Here is a 19,296-nt window from a genome sequence, read left to right as displayed (position 1 = left end):
ACTTTGGTCAGTTACAAGGCAGGATTAGCTGGGAGACTTCTAAATGAGGGCACACATGTAAGTAGTTCTTTTGTAGATTATGGTGAACTTGTGTGTGTTGTAGCAGTGCTTTGCTATTGAGAACGAGGTACCATGCTAGTGTTAGCATTAGCATGCTAATGCTAACGCTACGAGCTAACGGTTGCGGTTAGCCAGCTCATTTCGGATTGTGACGTCACAGTCCGAGCCGATTTTGAACAGCTCACTAGGAGACTGAAGGCAGGACACATTCAGAAACCGTATCTCACTCAAAACAGCATGGATGGATTTTTTTCAAAGTTTGTATGTGTGTGGAAGCACCAGAGACACAAAATAACACCCCAAATCCCAGAAAAAGTGATTTTTTCATAATATGGGCACTTTAATATAAACTATGTGATCTTTCCAATTCAATTTATCATCCAAAAAACACCTAAAAATGTTATCTCATTAACTCTTTCAATATCAATTCCTTCAATTGCTATTCTTACATTTTCATTCTTTTTACAATTACAAAAATCATGTGTTTTGTTTTTTCCCAATTTATACATAATTTATTTTTGTCAAACCATTTCTTAATTTTTCCCATTTCTGAATTTATATTTTCTATAATTTCTGACAGATTATTTCCAGAATAAAAAATGTTGGTATCATCGGCAAACATCAAAAACTGTACTACCTTAGACACTTCGCAGAGGTCATTAATGAACAAAATAAAAAGTAATGGGCCTAAAACGGACCCTTGTGGTACTCCACATATTATATCTTTTAACTCAGATTTTTGACCATTAATTTGAACAAACTGCTGTCGATTGCTGAGATAACTTTTGAGCCATTTATGAGCTAGACCCTAATGCCATAGTTGTATGATTTTGACAATAGCAGACTATGATTTATGGTGTTGAATGCTTTGCTTAAGTCGATGAAAACCCCCACTGTGTGTTGCTTATTCTTAGTTGCAGATGTAATTTTTTCTATGAGTTCAATTAATGCCAAAGCTGTTGATCTTTTTGCTCTAAAGCCATATTGTTTTTTAGTAATTAATTTATGTTTTTCTAAAAAAATATTTAGTTTTTGAGAAAACCACTTTTCAAGGATTTTAGAAAACTGAGAGAGCAATGACACTGGTCTATAGTTATTAAAGTGATGTACATCTCCCTTTTTGAAATGTGGAACGACTTTGGCGACCTTCATCTTCTCAGGAAAAACACCCGAATGTATAGACAAATTAAAAATAAAAGTCAGAGGATTAATAATGCAGTCAATGGTCCTTTTTACAATGGTCATGTCCAGTCCATCACTATCAGTATATGTTTTATTTTCACATTTGCTAACAATAGACGCAAGTTAATTTTCCTTAACCTCACCCAGGAACATGGACTGCATTATTCTACTTTCCATTCTACAGGTAGCATTTTGCCTTTGGTTTATTATATCAATTGATTTGGCGATGTTTTTCCCAATATTAATAAAAAATGAGTTAAATTCATTGGCCACATCTATGCTATTGTTCATAACAGTTTCGTTGTACACAAAATATTCAGGGAACTTAATATGTTGTGAGTTTGGTTTTATTATATTATTTAATATTTTCCATGTTGTTTTCATATTTCCATTTTTATCTTTCTATTGTATATTGTAATAATCCCTTTTAGTTTCTCTTAAAATTGTCATCAATTTATTTTTGTATGCTTTATATTTGGCCTCACAATTAGGTGTCCTATTTTTTACAAAGTCTTTATACAATCTATTTTTCTTTTTACATGCTTTAATTAATCCCAATGTCATCCAAGGTTTATCACTTTTAGGGGGTTTCTTTGACAGCTTTAGTGGGCAACATTTATCATAACTAGATAAATACATATTTAAAAAGGTTTCATATGCTGTATTCACATCAGTCACATAAACACCTGACCAGTTCTGTTGTGAAAGCTCACTCCTAAAGTCATTTATTGTTTCTCGGTTCTTAGTCTAAAATATGAAGGCTGATGTGAGCTCTTGTATATCTCAGGTTGCATGTCACATATGGTAAAAACAGGCAAATGATCGCTTAAGTCATTTATCAAACTTGGAACCTGGACATAAAGATAATGAACATTCAAATTTAGTATATTATATCATTATTATCATTATACAAACATGACATTTTTACTTTAAAAAACATATATCATAAAGTACATTATTATGAAGTACATTTAAACGTATCTCCCCTTCTTCTAACCCTTTATAAAAATGTTTTTACAACTGTTTTTAAAAACTGTAATAGAGTTGCAATATCTCATATCTAGTAAGATGTTCTAAACTAGCTCCCACACAGATAATACCTGGGAATTTTGACTATGTCTCACATTATGTCTACACTAGTATCTCTGGTACACTCAACCACCTGTAAACAGTCTGATGCCTGGCCATTTAAGCATTTATACACGACTGCTGAACCCACATTAGCAACTTGGACCCTTTTGCTGTTATGGTTTTGGTCTTGTCTTGTTCGATCTACTTCCTGTCTTGTGTTTCCCTCCTTTTTTGATTGCTTTGCCCAGCCTAATGTGTTTCACCTGTTTTCCAGCCCTTGTGTCACCTGTCTTGTGTTTTCTCGTTAGTCTGTGTATTTAGTCTGTGTGTTTCCCCTTGTCCTTTGTCAGGTCGTTTTGTGTGTTTGTTTGTTTGTACCCTACCGTGTTCAGTCCGGTCTCCTCGTCTGTGAGTTTTTGTCTTTCGTTTCTGTTACTGGAATTTTGGACTCCTTTTTTGTTGTTTGGACTCCTGCCTTTAATAAATCCTCCACTGCAAACGTCCTCCTGCCTGCCTGCCTGCTCTCTCCGCATTTTGGGTCCGCCATTCTCTACTCCTCCCTGCTACACCTGACATAATGACCTGACCATCATGGACCCAGCGGAGAAACTTCTTTTCACCAAGAAGGTGTTGGAATTTGGCTGGACTGTGCAGTGTTTGCTCTGCTCTGAGCCAGACCGGCACCCTCCTCTCCTGGAGAAGCTCGCCATTCAGCGACAGTGGTTGGCAGAGAGGCCTTGGGTGAGTCACTTTGTTCCCCAGCTGGAGGAATTCAAGCTCGTGTGCAGCGTTCGCTTTACAAGCCACCCCCAGTGACTCACCCACCACCAGCCTGCCTCCTCCCCAGTCGGCCAACACCGTAGCCGTCGGTGTGTGCTTTGTCAGCCCGCCTGCCACTTTGCCAGCTTCCCCAGAACTCTTGGGAGACTGCTCAGACGCTACCCGGTCAGCGTATGCCCCTAACCACCAGCAGTCCTATGACGGAACCCGCCTGGCCGTCTTCACGGGGACCCGTGGAGGCCGTGGACGGAGGAAGGGACGTCGTGGCTCTCAGTGCCATGTCCCCAATCAGCCCTCACAGTGGACCTGAGCCTGAGCCGACTGTGTGCCCCCCAGCCACGCCCCGGCAGTCCAGTCGCCCGACCCACGCTCAGAGCCCGGTGCGACGCCCAGTCGCTCGACGCACGCCTGCAGCCAGCCTGCAGCCCAGTCGCCGACGCCAGCCAGCCCAGTCGCCGACGCTAAGCGTCCAGCCCGGTCGCCCGGACGCCCGTGCAGCCCGTCGCCCGATGCCCAGCTCGCCCGCCACGCTGCCCGGTCGTTGACGCCCACGCCTGCAGCCCGACGCTGCGTGGCCAGCCCGCCGCCCACGCTTGCAGCCCGTCGCCCGGTGCCAGTCGCCTGACGCCACGCCAGCGCCAGCTGTCGCCTGACGCCGCAGCCCGTCGCCACACCGCGTGCGCGGCCGCCTGACGCCCCAGTCGCTGACGCCATCCTGTTCCAGCGGCCGCGACGCAGCAGCGTCCTTGATTCCCGGCTGACGTGCAGCCCCCTTGGCCCGGCCGGGCTGATGCAGCCGCCCTGGTTCGCCGCTGACGTGCAGCCGCCCTGGTTCGCCGCTGACGTGCAGCCGCCCTGGTTCGCCGCTGACGTGCAGCCGCCCTGATTCCCCGCTGACGTGCAGCTGCCCTGGTTCGCCGCTGACGTGCAGCTGCCCTGGTTCGCCGCTGACGTGCAGCTGCCCTGGTTCGCCGCTGACGTGCAGCAGCCGCCCAGGTTCGCCGCTGACGTGCAGCAGCCGCCCTGATTCACCGCTGACGTGCAGCAGCCGCCCAGATCGGCCGCTGACGTGCAGCCGCCGCCCTGCTTCGGCGCTGACGTGCAGCAGCCGCCCGGGGTCGCCGCTGACGTGCGGCACTCCTGACCCTGAGCTGACGTGCAGCTCTCTGGACTCTGGGCTGACGTGCAGCTCTCCTGTCTCTGAGCTGACGTGCAGCTCTCCTGACCCTGGGCTGGCGTGCAGCTCTCCTGCCCTCGGGCTGACGGGCGGCCTCTCCCCAGCCTCCCGGCCTGCTAGCGGCCTCTCCCCAGCCTCCCGGCCTGCTAGCGGCCTCTTTGACTCTCAGCTAGCTAGCCACCTTCCTGATTCCCCGCCAGTTAGTGATCTCTCTGAGCCTCAGCTAGCTAGCAGCTTCCCTGAATCCAGACTAGCTAGCAGCCCTCCTGAATCTAGGCTAGCTAGCCGCCTCCCTGATCCCCAGCTGGCTAGCGGCCTCCCTAATTTCTCGCTAGCCAGCAGGCCCCTTGAATCCAGGCCAGCTAGCATCTCCCCTGAGTCCAGGCCCGCTAGCATCTCCCCTGAGTCCAGGCCCGCTAGCATCTCCCCTGAGTCCAGGCCAGCTAGCATCTACCCTGAGTCCAGGCCAGCTAGCAACCACCCTGATTCCCCGCTAGCCAGCAGGCCCCCTGCCTCTGGGGTAGCTAACTGCCTCTCAGAGCCCCAGCTAGCTAGCAACCTCCCTGAGTCCCAGCTAGCTAGCAGTTCCCCGGAATCCAGGCTAGCTAGCAACCTCCCTGACTCCCCGCTAGCTATCAGCTCCCCCGACTCGCAGCTAGCTAGCAGCTCCCCCGACTCGCAGCTAGCTAGCAGCTCCCCCGCCTCGCAGCTAGCTAGCAGCTCCCCTGACTCCCATCTAGCTAGCAGCTCCCCTGACTCGCAGCGAGCTAGCAGCTCCCCTGACTCCCAGCGAGCTAGCAGCTCCCCAAGTTTCCAGCTAGCTGGCAGCCCCTTTAGTGTCCTTGTGCGCTCTAGTGTCCTTAGTGTCCCTGAGCTCTCTAGTGTCCCAGAGCCACCCAGTGTTCCAGCGCTGTCCAGCGCCCCAGATCCCCGGCTGGCCAGCAGCCCTCCGGTTCCCCGGCGGGCTGGCTGCCCCCCTGAATCCCGACGCGGGACCACCCCTAAGACTTTGCCGGTATCTGGCGCCCCTGGGACTCCCCGGGAGACCCCCTCTTAGACTTTGCTGGCCTCCGGTGCCCCGGGGACCGCCTCTGGGACCATCCCTGTCACTGTCCCTGTCTTCATCCCTGTCACTGTCCCTGTCTTCATCCCTGTCACTGTCCCTGTCTTCGTCACTGTCCCTGTCTCCGTCCCTGTCACTGTCCCTGTCTCCGTCCCTGTCACTGTCCCTGTCTCCATCCCTGTCACCGTGCCCATCCTTGTCCCCGTCACCGTGCCCATCCTCGTCCCTGTCACCGTGCCCGTCTCTGTCCCTTTCACTATCCGTGTCCCGTCTGTGTCTGTCCCGTCTGTGTCTGTCCCGTCTGTGTCCGTCCCGTCTGTGTCTGAGTCTGTCCCGTCTGAGTCTGTCCTGTCCGAGCCTGTTCTGTCCATGTCTGTTTTGTCTGAGTCATTTCTGTCACAGTCTGCCCAGTTCTGCGTTCCCTCAGTCCCCAGTCCCAAAGCTCCCTGTCCCTAGTGGTCTCTCTCTGTCTCCCCCTGTCCCTAGTGTTCCCTCTGTGCCCCCGGGTCCCTCTGTTTCCTGTGCCCCGGGACTCTCTGTTCCCTGTGCCCCGGGGCCCCTCTGTTCCCAGGGCCCCTCTGTTCCCTGTGCCCCGGGGCTCTCTGTTCCTGGTGCCCCGGTGACTGTTTCCCGCCTGTGGACCCTCCTCCGGACTCCCTCGCCCTACGTGGGTTGTTTTTTGTGTGTTTGGGTCGTCCCTCCTCCGGGCCCCCTCCGCCCTCCCTGGGTTGTTTTTTTGCTCCTTGGTTGGTTTGTTTTGTTGTTTTATGGACATCTGGGATCTGTCCCTTGGGGGGGGCGGTACTGTTATGGTTTTGGTCTTGTCTTATTTTGGTAGTCTGTTTTCTGTGTTGTCTTTTGCTCAGTTTCCTGTTTTATTTTGAAGTCTCTGGTTTTCTGTCTTGTCTTGTTCGATCTACTTCCTGTCTTGTGTTTCCCTCCTTTTTTGATTGCTTTGCCCAGCCAAATGTGTTTCACCTGTTTTCCAGCCCTTGTGTCACCTGTCTTGTGTTTTCTCGTTAGTCTGTGTATTTAGTCTGTGTGTTTCCCCTTGTCCTTTGTCAGGTCGTTTTGTGTGTTTGTTTGTTTGTACCCTACCGTGTTCAGTCCGGTCTCCTCGTCTGTGAGTTTTTGTCTTTCGTTTCTGTTACTGGAATTTTGGACTCCTTTTTTGTTGTTTGGACTCCTGCCTTTAATAAATCCTCCACTGCAAACGTCCTCCTGCCTGCCTGCCTGCTCTCTCCGCATTTTGGGTCCGCCATTCCCTACTCCTCCCTGCTACACCTGACATTTGCATGATTTAAAATGTCCTATACTTGAATTGTTTCTTTTAATGTTATCAAAAATGTAGCATATGATCTTATTATATTGTTCTGTGCCTCTTGCTGCTATAAAGACCATGGTAATAGTATTACATGCATAATCAATTCTTGATAGAGACAGCAAATGTTACATTTTCCTGCAACAAGGAAACTTTGGAACATTTTAGAATAGAAACACGACTCTCCCATATTAATTGTTTCTTACATAAATATAAAGAGTGTATATCTACTGCTCTTGATTAACTTGAACAAATGCCATAGTTTTAGATTATTATTTTAGATTATTATCACGTAGCAAAGGGCCGCAGGTCAGACTCGAACCTGGGCCGCTGCAAAGGACTGGGGGGGCACACGCTCTTACTGGGTGAGCTAGAGGCCGCCCCCAATATGCCATAGTTAACACAATGAATGACTGAATTGCTTTGTCAACACTGACTGCATGCTTGATGACACAGCTGTGTAGTTAACCCAATTTAAGGATTAACCCTCGGGTCATGGGCTGTCTTGTGTGAATTAAGTGTGAATGGGAATGAAATGATAGATCAGGTGTTCTTTCAGGTAGTATTAGTGAGAGATCAGCGTGTTACTAATACTTATTAATGTTCACTGATGAACAAACACAAGATGTGTTTGACTTTGAACAGCTCTGACACAAGCTAAGTCTCCATGGCTCCTCATAAGACTCGGATTACACAACCGAGCTCATGGCATCTCAAATGACCACTGCAAAGCGAACCTCATGACGTGTGGTACAAACACGAAGGCGACAAGCAAGAAGCGTTAACGCACATCGATCTACAGCATGTGTGGTCTTGATCTCGGAGCACTAATGAGGACTAAGTGACTAGACTATCTCAGAGGGAATGAAATAAAGGGCTGCAGTGACTCAGCAGAGCGTGCATCCGGCTGCGAGCACTTGCGTTTCCTCCCACATTTGTCAGATAGCTTAAAAGCTATCAACACTTCTTCGTGTCATTGTTTGTGCGACACGGTTGTACTGTATTAACTCAGAGCCATGTTCCTCATCTGCTGTGAAGGCTACCTATTCAGATACGCTCAGCATATAGTATCAGATATCCAGAACCCTAATATGCAATAGACATACCCTGTTTAAAAAGCAGTCAAATAACATCCTCATTTAAGTTATACCACAGTAAGTTTATTATATATGAATTCAACTTAGCATAATGAGAAATGTAGTGGTAACATTGGCAATCCACTGTCACAAGTGTACACAATGAGAATGTAAAATTACAAAAGCGTTAGTGTTAGTGTGGTATAATGTGCAGCGAGACATCATGACATATTATGAGCCATTTTGTTGTTGCCAGAAATCCTTATACAACGCTGTGTTCTTTCTCTCTCCAACTGCAAGTTCTGTTTAAATGCATTTACACATTCAGGGTTTCATTTTTTTTCTTCTGGTTCGAGCTTCTGGAGTGAGAGAGAGGAGAGAGCCACTGTGTGCTTTTGTCTGGCTCTTAGCAGCGGTGGAGCCCGTGTCGAGGTGGAGGGTTTGAAGGTGAAGTTGCAGGGACGAGGGGGAGGCGGGGGCAGTGGACACACGATCCTCTGACCTGGCTGACTCCAGACCACTTTCCCCTCGTCTTGCTTCCCTCCCTCTGTTACTGTATCCCAGCCCTGTTGCATTGCTGCTCTGCCTGTGGTACAAAAAAAGAAGAAGAAATACCAGGAACACTGCATGATGATTATTCATTTATGAGAAAAAAAAACAGATGCATAATGATACCTGTGTTCAAAAGTAGCTAATTAGTTCATTCATTTTTTTTTTAACAAATCTAACTTACAATGGACTCTTTTGCATTTGTGTCAAGTTATTTGGTTGCTTCTCTACTGGTGTGCTGGGCAGAGGGAGACTCCATGTCTGCTGAGGTGAGGCTTCCTGTTGATAAAAATACATTGTATCATTTTCAACATCCACAAAAGCAACATGTAGTAGCTGAATGTACTTTGTCTTCCAAGTTTACTTATGTGTAATACACATCAATTTGCATATGTTCCCCCGTCTTACCCTGGTGCCATTATTTTGTGCTCTTTCCCTCAGTTTCACAAGGCTGCTGTACAGGGTGGTGTTTTCCTGCTCCAGAATGTTTATACGAATGCAATTTGCCTGCAATTGTTGCTCCATATCCAAAAGCACATTCCCTGTACCTTAAAAATATGCAATGAACAACATGTAAACACAACATGACTACATTACTCCAAAATAGAAGGAGTTGGAAAGTAAAAATGACTTCATACAAGATTGTCACATTATTTTCCCCAAGTAGTGCATGTGGGTATGTGTGTATTCCAAAAAAAATAGTAGCTATAGTAATAGTAGGAGTGCAAACAGCTCTGAGCGTGTTTTATGTACATATAATTAGGTAATGTCAGCCAGTCATGCATGACCCTAATATTTTTACAGACAAATATTAAATAATTGCCTACTCTGTGGTTGGGCCTGAGCCAGAGGGTTGAGCTCTGGGAAAGCCACCAGCAGCCTCTCCCTCTCCCTTAAAGCTTGCGTGTGTTCCTTCAGCTCAGCCACACTGTTCTTTAGCTCGCCTATGTGTGTTTCCAGTGTCTGCTTCTCTTTTTGGAGCTCCAAACACAGGTCCTGTTGGAAAGAAGCATCACAGCATGAGCCACTAGGTTTATTATTATAAAATGCTGGTTATTGGTTACTAAAGGACTCCCAATATACCTGCTGCTGAGCGAGCTGAGCCTGCACTTGCTCCTTCTCCTCTGATATCTGTTGCAGGTGATTGTGGTTGTCGATCTCTCTCTCCTCCCTGTCTCCCAACTGCCTCTGCAGCTCTTCGCACTCTTCGTCGAAAGCGTTGACTCTCTCTAACAAAGACTTCTGCTTGGCCTGCATTGACTGGATGCACAGACAGCTTGCGTAAATCTATGTCAACATTGTTCTGGTCTCCAGCTAAAAACAACAAATAATACCAGCGTTGGTCCTGACACTGACCTCTTGCTGACGACAAGCGCTGTGGTACTTGGCATTCTCTTTGTCAAGACGGAGTTGAGTTTCAGAGATTTGACTCTCTAACTGCTGGACCCTTTGCTGTAGTTTACAACAGGCCTCTTCCTCCATGTGCAAGGTCCTCACTTTGTCCTGCAGCACATTATTTTCACGCTCTACCACGTAGTAAAACCATCCATCATACAGCCTATCAGGTTATTTTTATTATTTATTATTATATTATTTTATCTATCTGTGTTTCATGCAATTCTGCAAAATGTGAATAATGTGTCCTTACCAAGTGCTTTTAATGCATCTTGCTGTACTGTAAATTTCTCTTTCAGTCTGGAATTAGTCTCCTCCAAGCACAACGTTTCTGTTTCAAAAATATTAAAGATATATTAGTTCATGTGTTCTCAATAAGTTCCCCTCATTTTTATCTGTGACTTTTCTGCACCTCTCTTGAGTTGTCGCTGCTCCTCTTGTAGCCTTTGCTCTGTTTCTTTCGCGGATCTCTGTGCCTTCCTCAGCGAAAACTCCAGCTGGACCATGTTTGCTTGGTGGTTTTCCAACTCTTGCTTGAACTCTTTCTGTGTTCTTTCCAGCTGAGTCCTGAATCTCTCCCGCTCTGCCTCTGCTGACGCTAGTCGTTCTTTAAGAGGCTGCACAGTACCCCGCACGTCTTGAAGATGCTTTGCCAGCCGGCGCATGTCTTTGAGCTGCTCACTGGCCCACTGGGCGACATCGCCGGCTGTCATATGTCCCAGCTCCAGGGTGTCTTCCACAGCTACTAAAAGTGGCTGCAGAGATGAGGGCAGGCTCTCACTCTGAAGAAGTTCTAGCAAAGCATGTCCTGTTTTTATCAAAGTGGATTGCACTTGGTGGCACGCATTGCAGGGTACAAGGGATGATTTAATAGTCTGGCAGCCTACATTGTGGCTGTCAACTTTAGAATAGCATGGGGTGTTGTGGGTAGCACTGGAGGGTACTTGTGTCTGCGGCAAAAACTTTAAGGAGCTTGTTGAAGAGCAGGCAGATAAGCAATGTCTGCTTGTGCTCATTTGGGGGGAGACTGATGACACCGTCTCTGTCCCTTCACAGTCAGATGTCTTTGCTTTTGTCTGCTTCTTGATATCTTTGTATGTCCCCTAAAAAAAGAAAGAAAAGCATCAAAAGTAATAAGGCTTATCAGTTCACTGTTAAATGTTGGCATTCTTTAAACATGTTTATCTCCACTTAAATAAAGAAATTTGCCTACCTTTAGGTTGGCAAATTGAACTAAATTACTCCAGTAGTTTCTGACTACAAGACCAACTGACAGGCATCCTTTCTGCTGGGTTTGTTCTCTCCTGTGGCTGCACCTGATTTGCTCAACATAAGCATTAAAGCTTTGTAGAAGAAGTAGTAGCCTTGTTCAGCGAGAGGAGAGAGAAAAGACAAGTCCTGTTTTTGAGTCCTGAAGAAATATTTGTTGAAATGTGATATAACGTTATGGCTATGTATTACCTGTCAATCACCAGCTCCAATAACACAATGTGGGAGTGCTGATTGAACGCATCCTCCCCATCCACAAAGTCATATTGCTCCAGTAGAGCTAACATGTCCAGATTACATGAAAGTTTATCGGGGAACTTCCAGGAGGAGAAACGGACCGGTCCGGTTCTGGAAAAGACGTCCAGAATCGCACCTTGAAGGTCGACGACGTCTTTTCGGAGGCTTTCGATACTGTCCTGACGACCCAAGAACTCACTCATATCTGACAAACTAGCTTATATTTATGTCTGCCTGAAATAGCACTGAGAGCAAGTAGGTGTAGCTTGTTGGCATCACATCTCCGTGGCAACCTGCAAAAAGTACTGCAAGTTCCATAATGCTTTGCGGCTTGTGTCCGGAAGTGATACGTCTCGTACTGGGTCAACGACAACGATAGCGCGACGCAGTAAGTGTTCATCTACAGCGAATTCAGACTTTTAGCTGTTATATATATATATATTGTGCTCCTGTCATAATATGTGGTATAATATGTGTTTTTAAAATACACAAACTCTTCTTGTTGGTTGTGTGTTGGCAGGTTACTTCCATTTTCTCCCAAAAAAGACACCGCCATGCCGCCTGGGCCTGTTCAAATAGTTCAGCCGGAGCCCAACAACAAGGTGACTATACCGCTGCTAGTTAGCAATGTAGCTAACATACCGTTTCTGTGGGGGAAACTAATAAACAATTAACTTACACTTTACATTAATGTGAAATGTCTCGATGCATGTGGATTTTAGAGTAGGTAACGTCTATTTGGGATAATCACGACAAGGCGTAAATCTTGTTAGCTTGTTGTAAGCTTTCAGAGTCAATTTCCAAATAACGTTAACACTAAACGAAATTTGATGTTTTGAAAGAGCGGCTGGAACTTTTGTCATCACTCTAAATGGAACGGAGGACCAGTTGAATTTAGTTTGTTAGCTAGCTAGCTAAATGTATTGAAAAGAGCCATTTGGAAAAACTCAATAAGTAGACAATAGCTCGCCGTCAGTACTATGGCAGCGAAATCTGTGGATAATTCACAGTAACGAAGGATAATTTAAAAAAAATCCGTGTAACCCGGATATTTTCTAGAACGGGATATTCTTTTGGCTGTTGGGTTTTATAAAGTTATTGGTACTTTGAATGCTACAAGTTCCAACTTCCTCTGTTGTATTGGGATGGTTGCAGAAGCATTACCATCAGATAGTTGCAAATATAACTGAACCGAACTGAAAGGGGTAAGGGGGAATATTTTTGCAATTGGGTGAGCTGACATTTTAAGTAAATTGAAGCTAATGTGTTGGTAGTGAGTCAGTAGTAATACATGTGATTTGTATTTTTTTTTTTTGCATACTAGCTTAACAAATGTAAATTTTGCCAACAGAGTGATGCACCCGCAGAAGAGACCCCAGCCACTAAACCCATCGTTGGTATCATATATCCACCTCCTGAGGTCCGAAACATAGTTGACAAAACAGCCAGCTTTGTTGCCAGGTTGGTTACTCCATATGTGTGAACTGAATTGTACAATCCTTTTATACAGCTGCAATCTTAAATTAATTTTATTTCTGATTGAACTAATTCCTTGTCATTTCACAGGAATGGACCTGAGTTTGAAGCAAGAATCCGTCAGAATGAGATCAACAATCCAAAGTTTAATTTCCTCAACCCTAATGACCCCTACCATGCCTACTACCGTCACAAAGTCAATGAATTTAAGGAGGGCAAAGCGCTGGAACCATCTGCAGCAGTGCCTAAAGTTATGCAGCAGGCCATGCAGCAGGCCCAACAGCTTTCTCAAAAAGTAAGACATGGCATTTCAGTCTGCTCTTTTTTTTCTCTCCATTTTTTATAATTTGTAGTATTTATTTATAACCACAAATATTTTCTTTTTGTCAATAGGTGCAGGTGATTCAAGAGACAGTTGTCCCCAAGGAACCACCTCCTGAGTACGAGTTCATTGCGGATCCCCCATCGATCTCAGCATTTGATCTGGATGTTGTCAAGCTCACTGCCCAGTTTGTTGCTCGCAATGGTCGCCAGTTTCTTACTCAGCTCATGCAGAAAGAACAGAGGAACTACCAGTTTGACTTTCTGCGGCCACAGCACAGCCTTTTCAACTACTTCACCAAACTGGTTGAACAGTACACTAAGGTGACCTGACAAATTGTGCCTCTCTGATATTATTTTTTGTTTGGGTGGTGGTGATGCTAAGCAGTGTCTTGATCTTGTCTCGCAACATGTAGATTCTGATCCCTCCCAAAGGCCTTCTGACCAAGCTGAAGAGAGAATCTGAGAATCCTAGAGAGGTTATGGACCAGGTAATCCCCTTAAACTGTGACTGTGAGTAAGCACTTAATAGCATATGTCCCATGTTACTTAGCTGTCTTTCTGCACAACCATCAGGTGAGGTACCGTGTTGAGTGGGCAAAGTTCCAGGAGCGTGAGAGGAAGAAGGAAGAGGAGGAAAGAGAGAAAGAACGGGTGGCTTATGCCCAAATCGACTGGCATGACTTTGTAGTGGTTGAGACGGTGGATTTCCAGCCCAACGAACAAGGTAATATAACCAGAATTATTACAGTCTTTAAACATGTAAGCCCCTAAATGTACAGTAGCTAGAATTATTTATCGTTTATTGGCATCTCTCTTTCCCCAGGTCACTTCCCCCCACCTACCACACCAGAGGAGCTTGGCGCTCGCATCCTAATCCAAGAGCGCTATGAGAAGTATGGAGAGAGTGAGGAGGTGGAGATGGAGGTTGAGAGTGAGGATGAAGACGATGATCGGGAGGCCCGGGCCGAAGGCCAGGCCTCACAGCCTGATCAAGACACACAAGTGCAGGACATGGATGAGGTAGGAATTGAGGAAGTAATTCATCGATGCAACTGTCCATCCTTGACTAATTGCAGGCTGCTTTATTGGTATACTTGAATTCATAGGGATGTCCCTGGTTTGTTGCCCCCTTTTATACATCAAACTAAGTTGACACCCTGTGTTTGCTGACCCTCTGCTTGAAAAGAAATATAATAACGATAAGTGCTGGTAACACGTCATCATATCCCACCCCGTTGTGCTTTCTTCAGGGATCAGATGACGACGACGATGGCATGAAGGCTCCACTGCCACCAGATAACCCTATGCCACCCCCACTGCCCCCAACTCCGGACCAGGTTATTATTCGCAAAGACTACGATCCAAAAGGTAACGCATGCTTTCTTAGATTAGGGAATACCAAGTGCATAACAAGCTGTTACTATGTGCAGTGTGTGATAATCTCATGCTATCTTTTCCGTACAGCTTCCAAGCCTCAGCCCTCAATTACAACTCCAGATGAGTATCTCATCTCGCCAATTACTGGCGAGAAGATCCAAGCCAGTAAGATGCAAGAGCACATGCGCATTGGTCTGCTGGATCCGCGCTGGCTGGAGCAAAGGGACCGCAGCATCAGAGAGAGGCAGACCGAAGATGAAGTCTATGCTCCTGGTTTGGATATTGAGAGCAGCTTGAAACAGCTGGCTGAGAGGCGTACTGACATCTTCGGTGTGGAAGAGACGGCCATCGGTAAGAAGATTGGCGAAGAAGAAATCCAGAAGCCAGAAGAGAAGGTGAGTACAGTTATGGGTTTATGTAACATAATGCAGGGTTAAAAGAGTTTCTGAGTTGAATGAAATTGACTCTGCACGTCTTTGACCTTTTCATGTTACCAGGTTACTTGGGATGGCCACTCGGGAAGCATGGCTCGTACCCAGCAGGCCGCACAGGCCAACATCACCCTGCAAGAGCAGATCGAAGCCATTCACAAGGCCAAAGGACTGGTGGGAGAGGATGACACTAAGGAGAAAATTGGCCCAAGCAAGCCCAGTGAAATTCATCACCATCCTCCCATGCCCTCTGGAATGGGTATGCCTAAACCCAATCCCCCAATGAACGTGCCTCGTCCACCCCACTCTGTGAGTTACTTAAAAAACAAAGATTGTTGGTAATTAAATTAAATAGTACAAACTAATAACGCACTAATGTGTTCTTTGTAAACAGGTGGCACCAGTGCGCACCACTCTCCTGTCTGCCGTACCTGTAATGCCAAGACCACCTGTGGCTCCTGTGGTGCGCCTTGGACCAGGACAAGTTATAGCATCAATGCCTCCCATGATTCCTGCTCCCCGCATCAATGTGGTCCCCATGCCACCATCAGCACCTCACATGATGGCCCCCAGACCTCCGCCCATGGTTGTTCCATCTGGTAAGATGAAGGTTTCCAATTTGTCCACAGTGATGACCATTGTTTAGGAAATTGTCTGAGCCTCTCACACACAGGCCCTCCTCACTTCATCGTTTTAAATTGAAATAACTGCTTTTTCTCCCAGCATTCGTCCCTGCCCCTCCAGTCCCACAACCTCCGAACTCTGCTCCTGCACCACCATCCCACCCACCCCCACCTCATGATGATGAGCCAGTCAACAAGAAGATGAAGACAGAGGACAACCTTATTCCAGAGGACGAGTTCCTTCGTAGAAATAAGGTTTGCTAGAGCAGTAAAATGTTATTGCTTTATTTCCAATAGTTACTGGTGCAATCTGCATGAAAACAAAGTTCAGCATACAGGATTTCAAACTTTTTATTAGATTCAAGTGTATTGATAGGTCTTTAAATATACAGACTAACAAAGTTATTGATTGTTTTTGCCTTGTTTTATATGAGAAATGTTTGTGATCACAGGAGTAAAATAGGCCTACTGTATGTATATTTTCAACTGGGATGGCTAAGAAACACACAGTATTCTTAGTCTGCAATAACGCAGCCTGCGTCAGCCATCAGACAGGGTGGCAAAAACGCAGTTCTTTCCCTTAATTTTGAATAGGGGTAGTGCACTTAGGCTGCGGTGAGGGGTGCCGCAGGGGGGGAGATGGAAAAAATCGCAGAGGCCTGCGGCGAAAAGTTGAGACTGCCTCAACTTTTGGAGAAACGCAACCCCACGTCATGCTGCAGTGGCCAATCATGTAGCCAGGGATCAGACTGGTCAGTCGGTTTTGAGGTGGTGTGACAATCCAGTACAGTAAACAATACTGCCTCTATTGTGCCACAAGAAATTTTTTTAAAACACTGGAATATCAAGTCTACTTGTGCTACATTGGGGGGTTGAAGAACACAACAGGACGTCACACAAATGGGCCATTTAAGTAACACTCCAACCACCTCACAACCCTGGGGCAAATTGCTGGATTTCCTTTTTTGGTTTGAACACAGCTTCAGATTTTATTGATAAACCAACCTCTTTATGTAATAAATGTAGATTTAGCTGTAATAAATGTGGTCAAATTACTGATTACACCTGTAACACGGAAGTTAATCCTACTCTACACTCGCTGTAAATTGCTCTGTCTTCACTTGAACCATGATTTGTTTTTTTCTTCCTCTCCAGGGTCCTGTGGCAGTTAAAGTACAGGTCCCCAACATGCAGGACAAGACCGAATGGAAGCTGAACGGCCAAGTGCTGAATTTCACTGTCCCACTCACAGATCAGGTATGCAAATGTTGGCCTATTGTTTTCCTCTTTTTATTGCATGTACTGTTGGCCAGTGCCCCAACAGCATTCTTATGGATCTCCAAATGCAAATATCTTCACAGGTGTCTGTTATTAAAGTCAAAATCCATGAAGCTACAGGAATGGCAGCAGGGAAACAGAAGTTGCAGTATGAGGTAAACTTTTCTTTTAACCTAAACTCTTCCTTTTAACCTTTTTTATAACCTGACAGATTGAATAATAGTGTACTTTTTGTTCCTTTTTTAGGGTATATTCATTAAAGATTCCAACTCCCTGGCTTATTACAACATGAGCAACGGTTCGGTCATTCACTTGGCACTGAAGGAGAGAGGTGGAAGAAAGAAGTGAGCCATGCAGCAAGAAGGAACCAATTTTACTTGTGGATGTTTTTCTCTCTCACATTTTATTTTAGGAATGCATAATTACATTGTATGTACACTGCCTTACAGGCATGGGTTCACACAATTGGTTCAACTCTTGATTTGTTCATGATGATATACAGTATTTAGTAACTTGTAACAACATGTAGAGCCCCATAATTTGAAATAAAAAGGAATAAAAAAATCCAAATCTGCTTTTTGTTGCTTCATGATTATGCGCAAGGTTAGCATGCTCTGATGCACAGCTCTGTGTACAAAAAGTCCAGCCTTAGTGATGTAGACTAAATGCAACAGTGAATAGTTAGTCTAGCCCTCATGCCCTCCTTAAAAAAACTTACTCTCGACACCTTCGAGGCAAAAATGTCCACGCACACAAAAACTGTTATTAAATCATCATATATCAATATTTTTTTCTGCTTTTTTTCCATAAATCACTTAAACAACTTCTAACTTAATCTAAACTACCAAACATTCAATATTATTTTAGGATTTTAACCCTTTAAATGCCAGTTTAATTCTTTAAAGCAATTATTATTTATGAAAAACCCAACAGAACATTAATTATTTTCCATAAAATAAATCATAGGGGAATGGGGCTTTGGTGGAGATTACAGTCTTGGATATATCAAAGATTATGAACAAAATTAATTTGATTGCATTAGTATTTTTTATGTAGTTCCAGATACTCCCTTTGGACACCTTCGAGGCAAAAATGTACATGTCCAAAAAACTGATATTAAATCATATCAATATTTGTTTCTGCTTTTTTTTCATGAATCACTTAAACAACTTCTAAATTGCTCAAAACTACCAAAAATTTAATCATTTTCTGGATTTTAACCCTTTAAATGCCAGTTTTAAATCTTTGAAGTAACAATTATTTATGAAAAACCCAACAAAACATTAATTATTTTCCATAAAATAAATCATAGGGGAATGGGCCTTTGGTGGGGATTAGAGGCTTGGATATGTCAAAGATTATGAACAAAATTAATTTGATTCGAGGCAAAAATGGCCCCATTGACTTCCATTATAACCACATGTTTTGATCTCACTGCCTTTACAGTATAAAACCATGCATTCTGTAATATCAGCATTTCATTTGGAAGAAAACTAGTCATATTTGACATTTTTACAGTATTTCACCAGATTCAACCATTTTGCCCTTGTAGGCCGATGCATGAAATTATAGTTATATTATGGAGCTCTGTGTGTTTGTGTGTGTGTATGTGTGTTTGTGTGTGTGTATTAAGTTTGTGTGTGTGTGTGCGTGTGTGTGTGTGTGTGTGTATGTGTGTGTGTGTGTGTGAGTTTGCGTGAACCTGTAAGCAAGCAATGATCATTTTAGGGCTGAAAAAAGGCATCTTTTGAAGGATGCATTTCATGTGTCTTTGAAGACGTGCTTGAATAAAAACATTGTCTCCTGCATTTGCTGTAAACTGGCGCTTATCCGTGTAGGTTTGTCATTTCCTGAATCGGCTGGATCAAGTCAAGAGTGTAGAAGAAAGGTGGAAAGGGTGTGCCCACATCATGGATTCTTGATATGGCATATCTCGTGGGCTCTGACATCATGCCCGGTCGGTGCTTGAATATTGCGCAGCGCTCTCAGTATTAGATGGAGACCAGACTTGCCAATTCTTCACTGTCCATTCAGTGTTAGGATGGACAGGATCTTCAGTGTCCTCTCCACTTTCAGAGGAAGGTTAGAGGCACTCACAGAGTTGGAGGACACCAGTGACCATTTTGTCAGACTCCAGAAACTTGTGTCATCTTAGAAGAGTGCGTGCAGTTCACTGGAAGATAAAGGCTCCTTCTCTTTGCTCCAGGTCTGTCTCCTTCTCTAGAGGCCAGGTGCATCAACACACTAATAGTTGTTTTTGTTTACAACAAATGCAGGAGACAATGTTTTTATTCAAGCACGTCTTCCAAAGACACATGAAATGCATCCTTCAAAAGAAGCCTTTTTTCACCCAGATTTACAAACTCTCTCTCACACACACACACGCATGCATACACACACACACACACACACACACACACACACACACACACACACACACACACACACACACACACATACTCCAATAATATAACTGGCAAAAGTAAGGTGCGCTTTTTTCACCACTAAAATTATCATTGTTTGTTTACAGATTTACAGAAACTCTCTCACCCACACAGACATGCATACATGCATGCACACACACACACACACACACCCATACACATA

The 19,296-nt window shown here is 44.9% G+C and overlaps 2 protein-coding genes across 4 annotated transcripts; one reads left to right on the top strand and one right to left on the bottom strand.

The window, feature by feature from the left end:
* Positions 1 to 7,792: 7,792 nt before the first annotated feature.
* Positions 7,793 to 11,460, bottom strand: ccdc157 (coiled-coil domain containing 157). Of its 3 annotated transcripts, XM_039802738.1 has the most exons (10): positions 11,136 to 11,460; positions 10,888 to 11,038; positions 10,087 to 10,777; positions 9,928 to 10,005; positions 9,636 to 9,805; positions 9,363 to 9,539; positions 9,107 to 9,275; positions 8,688 to 8,827; positions 8,464 to 8,558; positions 7,793 to 8,316 (listed from the first exon to the last, which is right to left on the bottom strand). In XM_039802738.1, the coding sequence occupies exons 1-10, from the start codon at positions 11,381 to 11,383 to the stop codon at positions 8,055 to 8,057; spliced, it is 2,181 nt and encodes a 726-aa protein (XP_039658672.1). In that variant the 5' UTR covers positions 11,384 to 11,460; the 3' UTR covers positions 7,793 to 8,054. The 3 variants fall into 3 exon arrangements, with proteins under 3 accessions (XP_039658672.1, XP_039658674.1, XP_039658673.1); XM_039802740.1 differs by lacking the exons at positions 10,087 to 10,777; positions 10,888 to 11,038; positions 11,136 to 11,460 and having other exon boundaries at positions 9,636 to 9,782; positions 9,928 to 10,057; XM_039802739.1 differs by lacking the exons at positions 7,793 to 8,316; positions 8,464 to 8,558; positions 8,688 to 8,827; positions 9,107 to 9,275; positions 9,363 to 9,539 and having other exon boundaries at positions 9,625 to 9,782.
* On the top strand, positions 11,413 to 17,263 carry sf3a1 (splicing factor 3a, subunit 1). Its single transcript, XM_039802737.1, has 16 exons — positions 11,413 to 11,568; positions 11,701 to 11,782; positions 12,532 to 12,641; positions 12,747 to 12,951; positions 13,050 to 13,301; positions 13,394 to 13,468; positions 13,554 to 13,704; positions 13,804 to 14,000; positions 14,231 to 14,348; positions 14,445 to 14,752; positions 14,855 to 15,097; positions 15,183 to 15,387; positions 15,512 to 15,666; positions 16,567 to 16,668; positions 16,773 to 16,844; positions 16,936 to 17,263. The coding sequence occupies exons 2-16, from the start codon at positions 11,735 to 11,737 to the stop codon at positions 17,035 to 17,037; spliced, it is 2,343 nt and encodes a 780-aa protein (XP_039658671.1). The 5' UTR covers positions 11,413 to 11,568; positions 11,701 to 11,734; the 3' UTR covers positions 17,038 to 17,263.
* Positions 17,264 to 19,296: the final 2,033 nt, after the last annotated feature.

This window comes from Perca fluviatilis, chromosome 6 (assembly GCF_010015445.1).
Source record: "Perca fluviatilis chromosome 6, GENO_Pfluv_1.0, whole genome shotgun sequence".
Taxonomy (NCBI): Eukaryota; Metazoa; Chordata; class Actinopteri; order Perciformes; family Percidae; genus Perca; species Perca fluviatilis.
Note: the sequence above shows the minus strand (reverse complement) of the source record. Positions and strands in the feature narration are given on the sequence as shown.

What these genes read in the sequence shown, in the direction of transcription:
- ccdc157 (XM_039802738.1), bottom strand. Translation starts at nt 11,383, where the DNA reads ATGAGTGAGTTCTTGGGTCGTCAGGACAGTATCGAAAGCCTCCGAAAA. An exon ending in TTGGAGCTGGTGATTGACAG is followed by an intron (nt 11,039 to 11,135) that starts GTAATACATAGC and finishes TCGCTGAACAAG; the next exon opens with GCTACTACTTCTTCTACAAA. An exon ending in CACAAAATAATGGCACCAGG is followed by an intron (nt 8,559 to 8,687) that starts GTAAGACGGGGG and finishes TTTTATCAACAG; the next exon opens with GAAGCCTCACCTCAGCAGAC.
- sf3a1 (XM_039802737.1), top strand. Translation starts at nt 11,735, where the DNA reads ATGCCGCCTGGGCCTGTTCAAATAGTTCAGCCGGAGCCCAACAACAAG. An exon ending in CTAGAGAGGTTATGGACCAG is followed by an intron (nt 13,469 to 13,553) that starts GTAATCCCCTTA and finishes CACAACCATCAG; the next exon opens with GTGAGGTACCGTGTTGAGTG. An exon ending in AAGTGCAGGACATGGATGAG is followed by an intron (nt 14,001 to 14,230) that starts GTAGGAATTGAG and finishes TGCTTTCTTCAG; the next exon opens with GGATCAGATGACGACGACGA.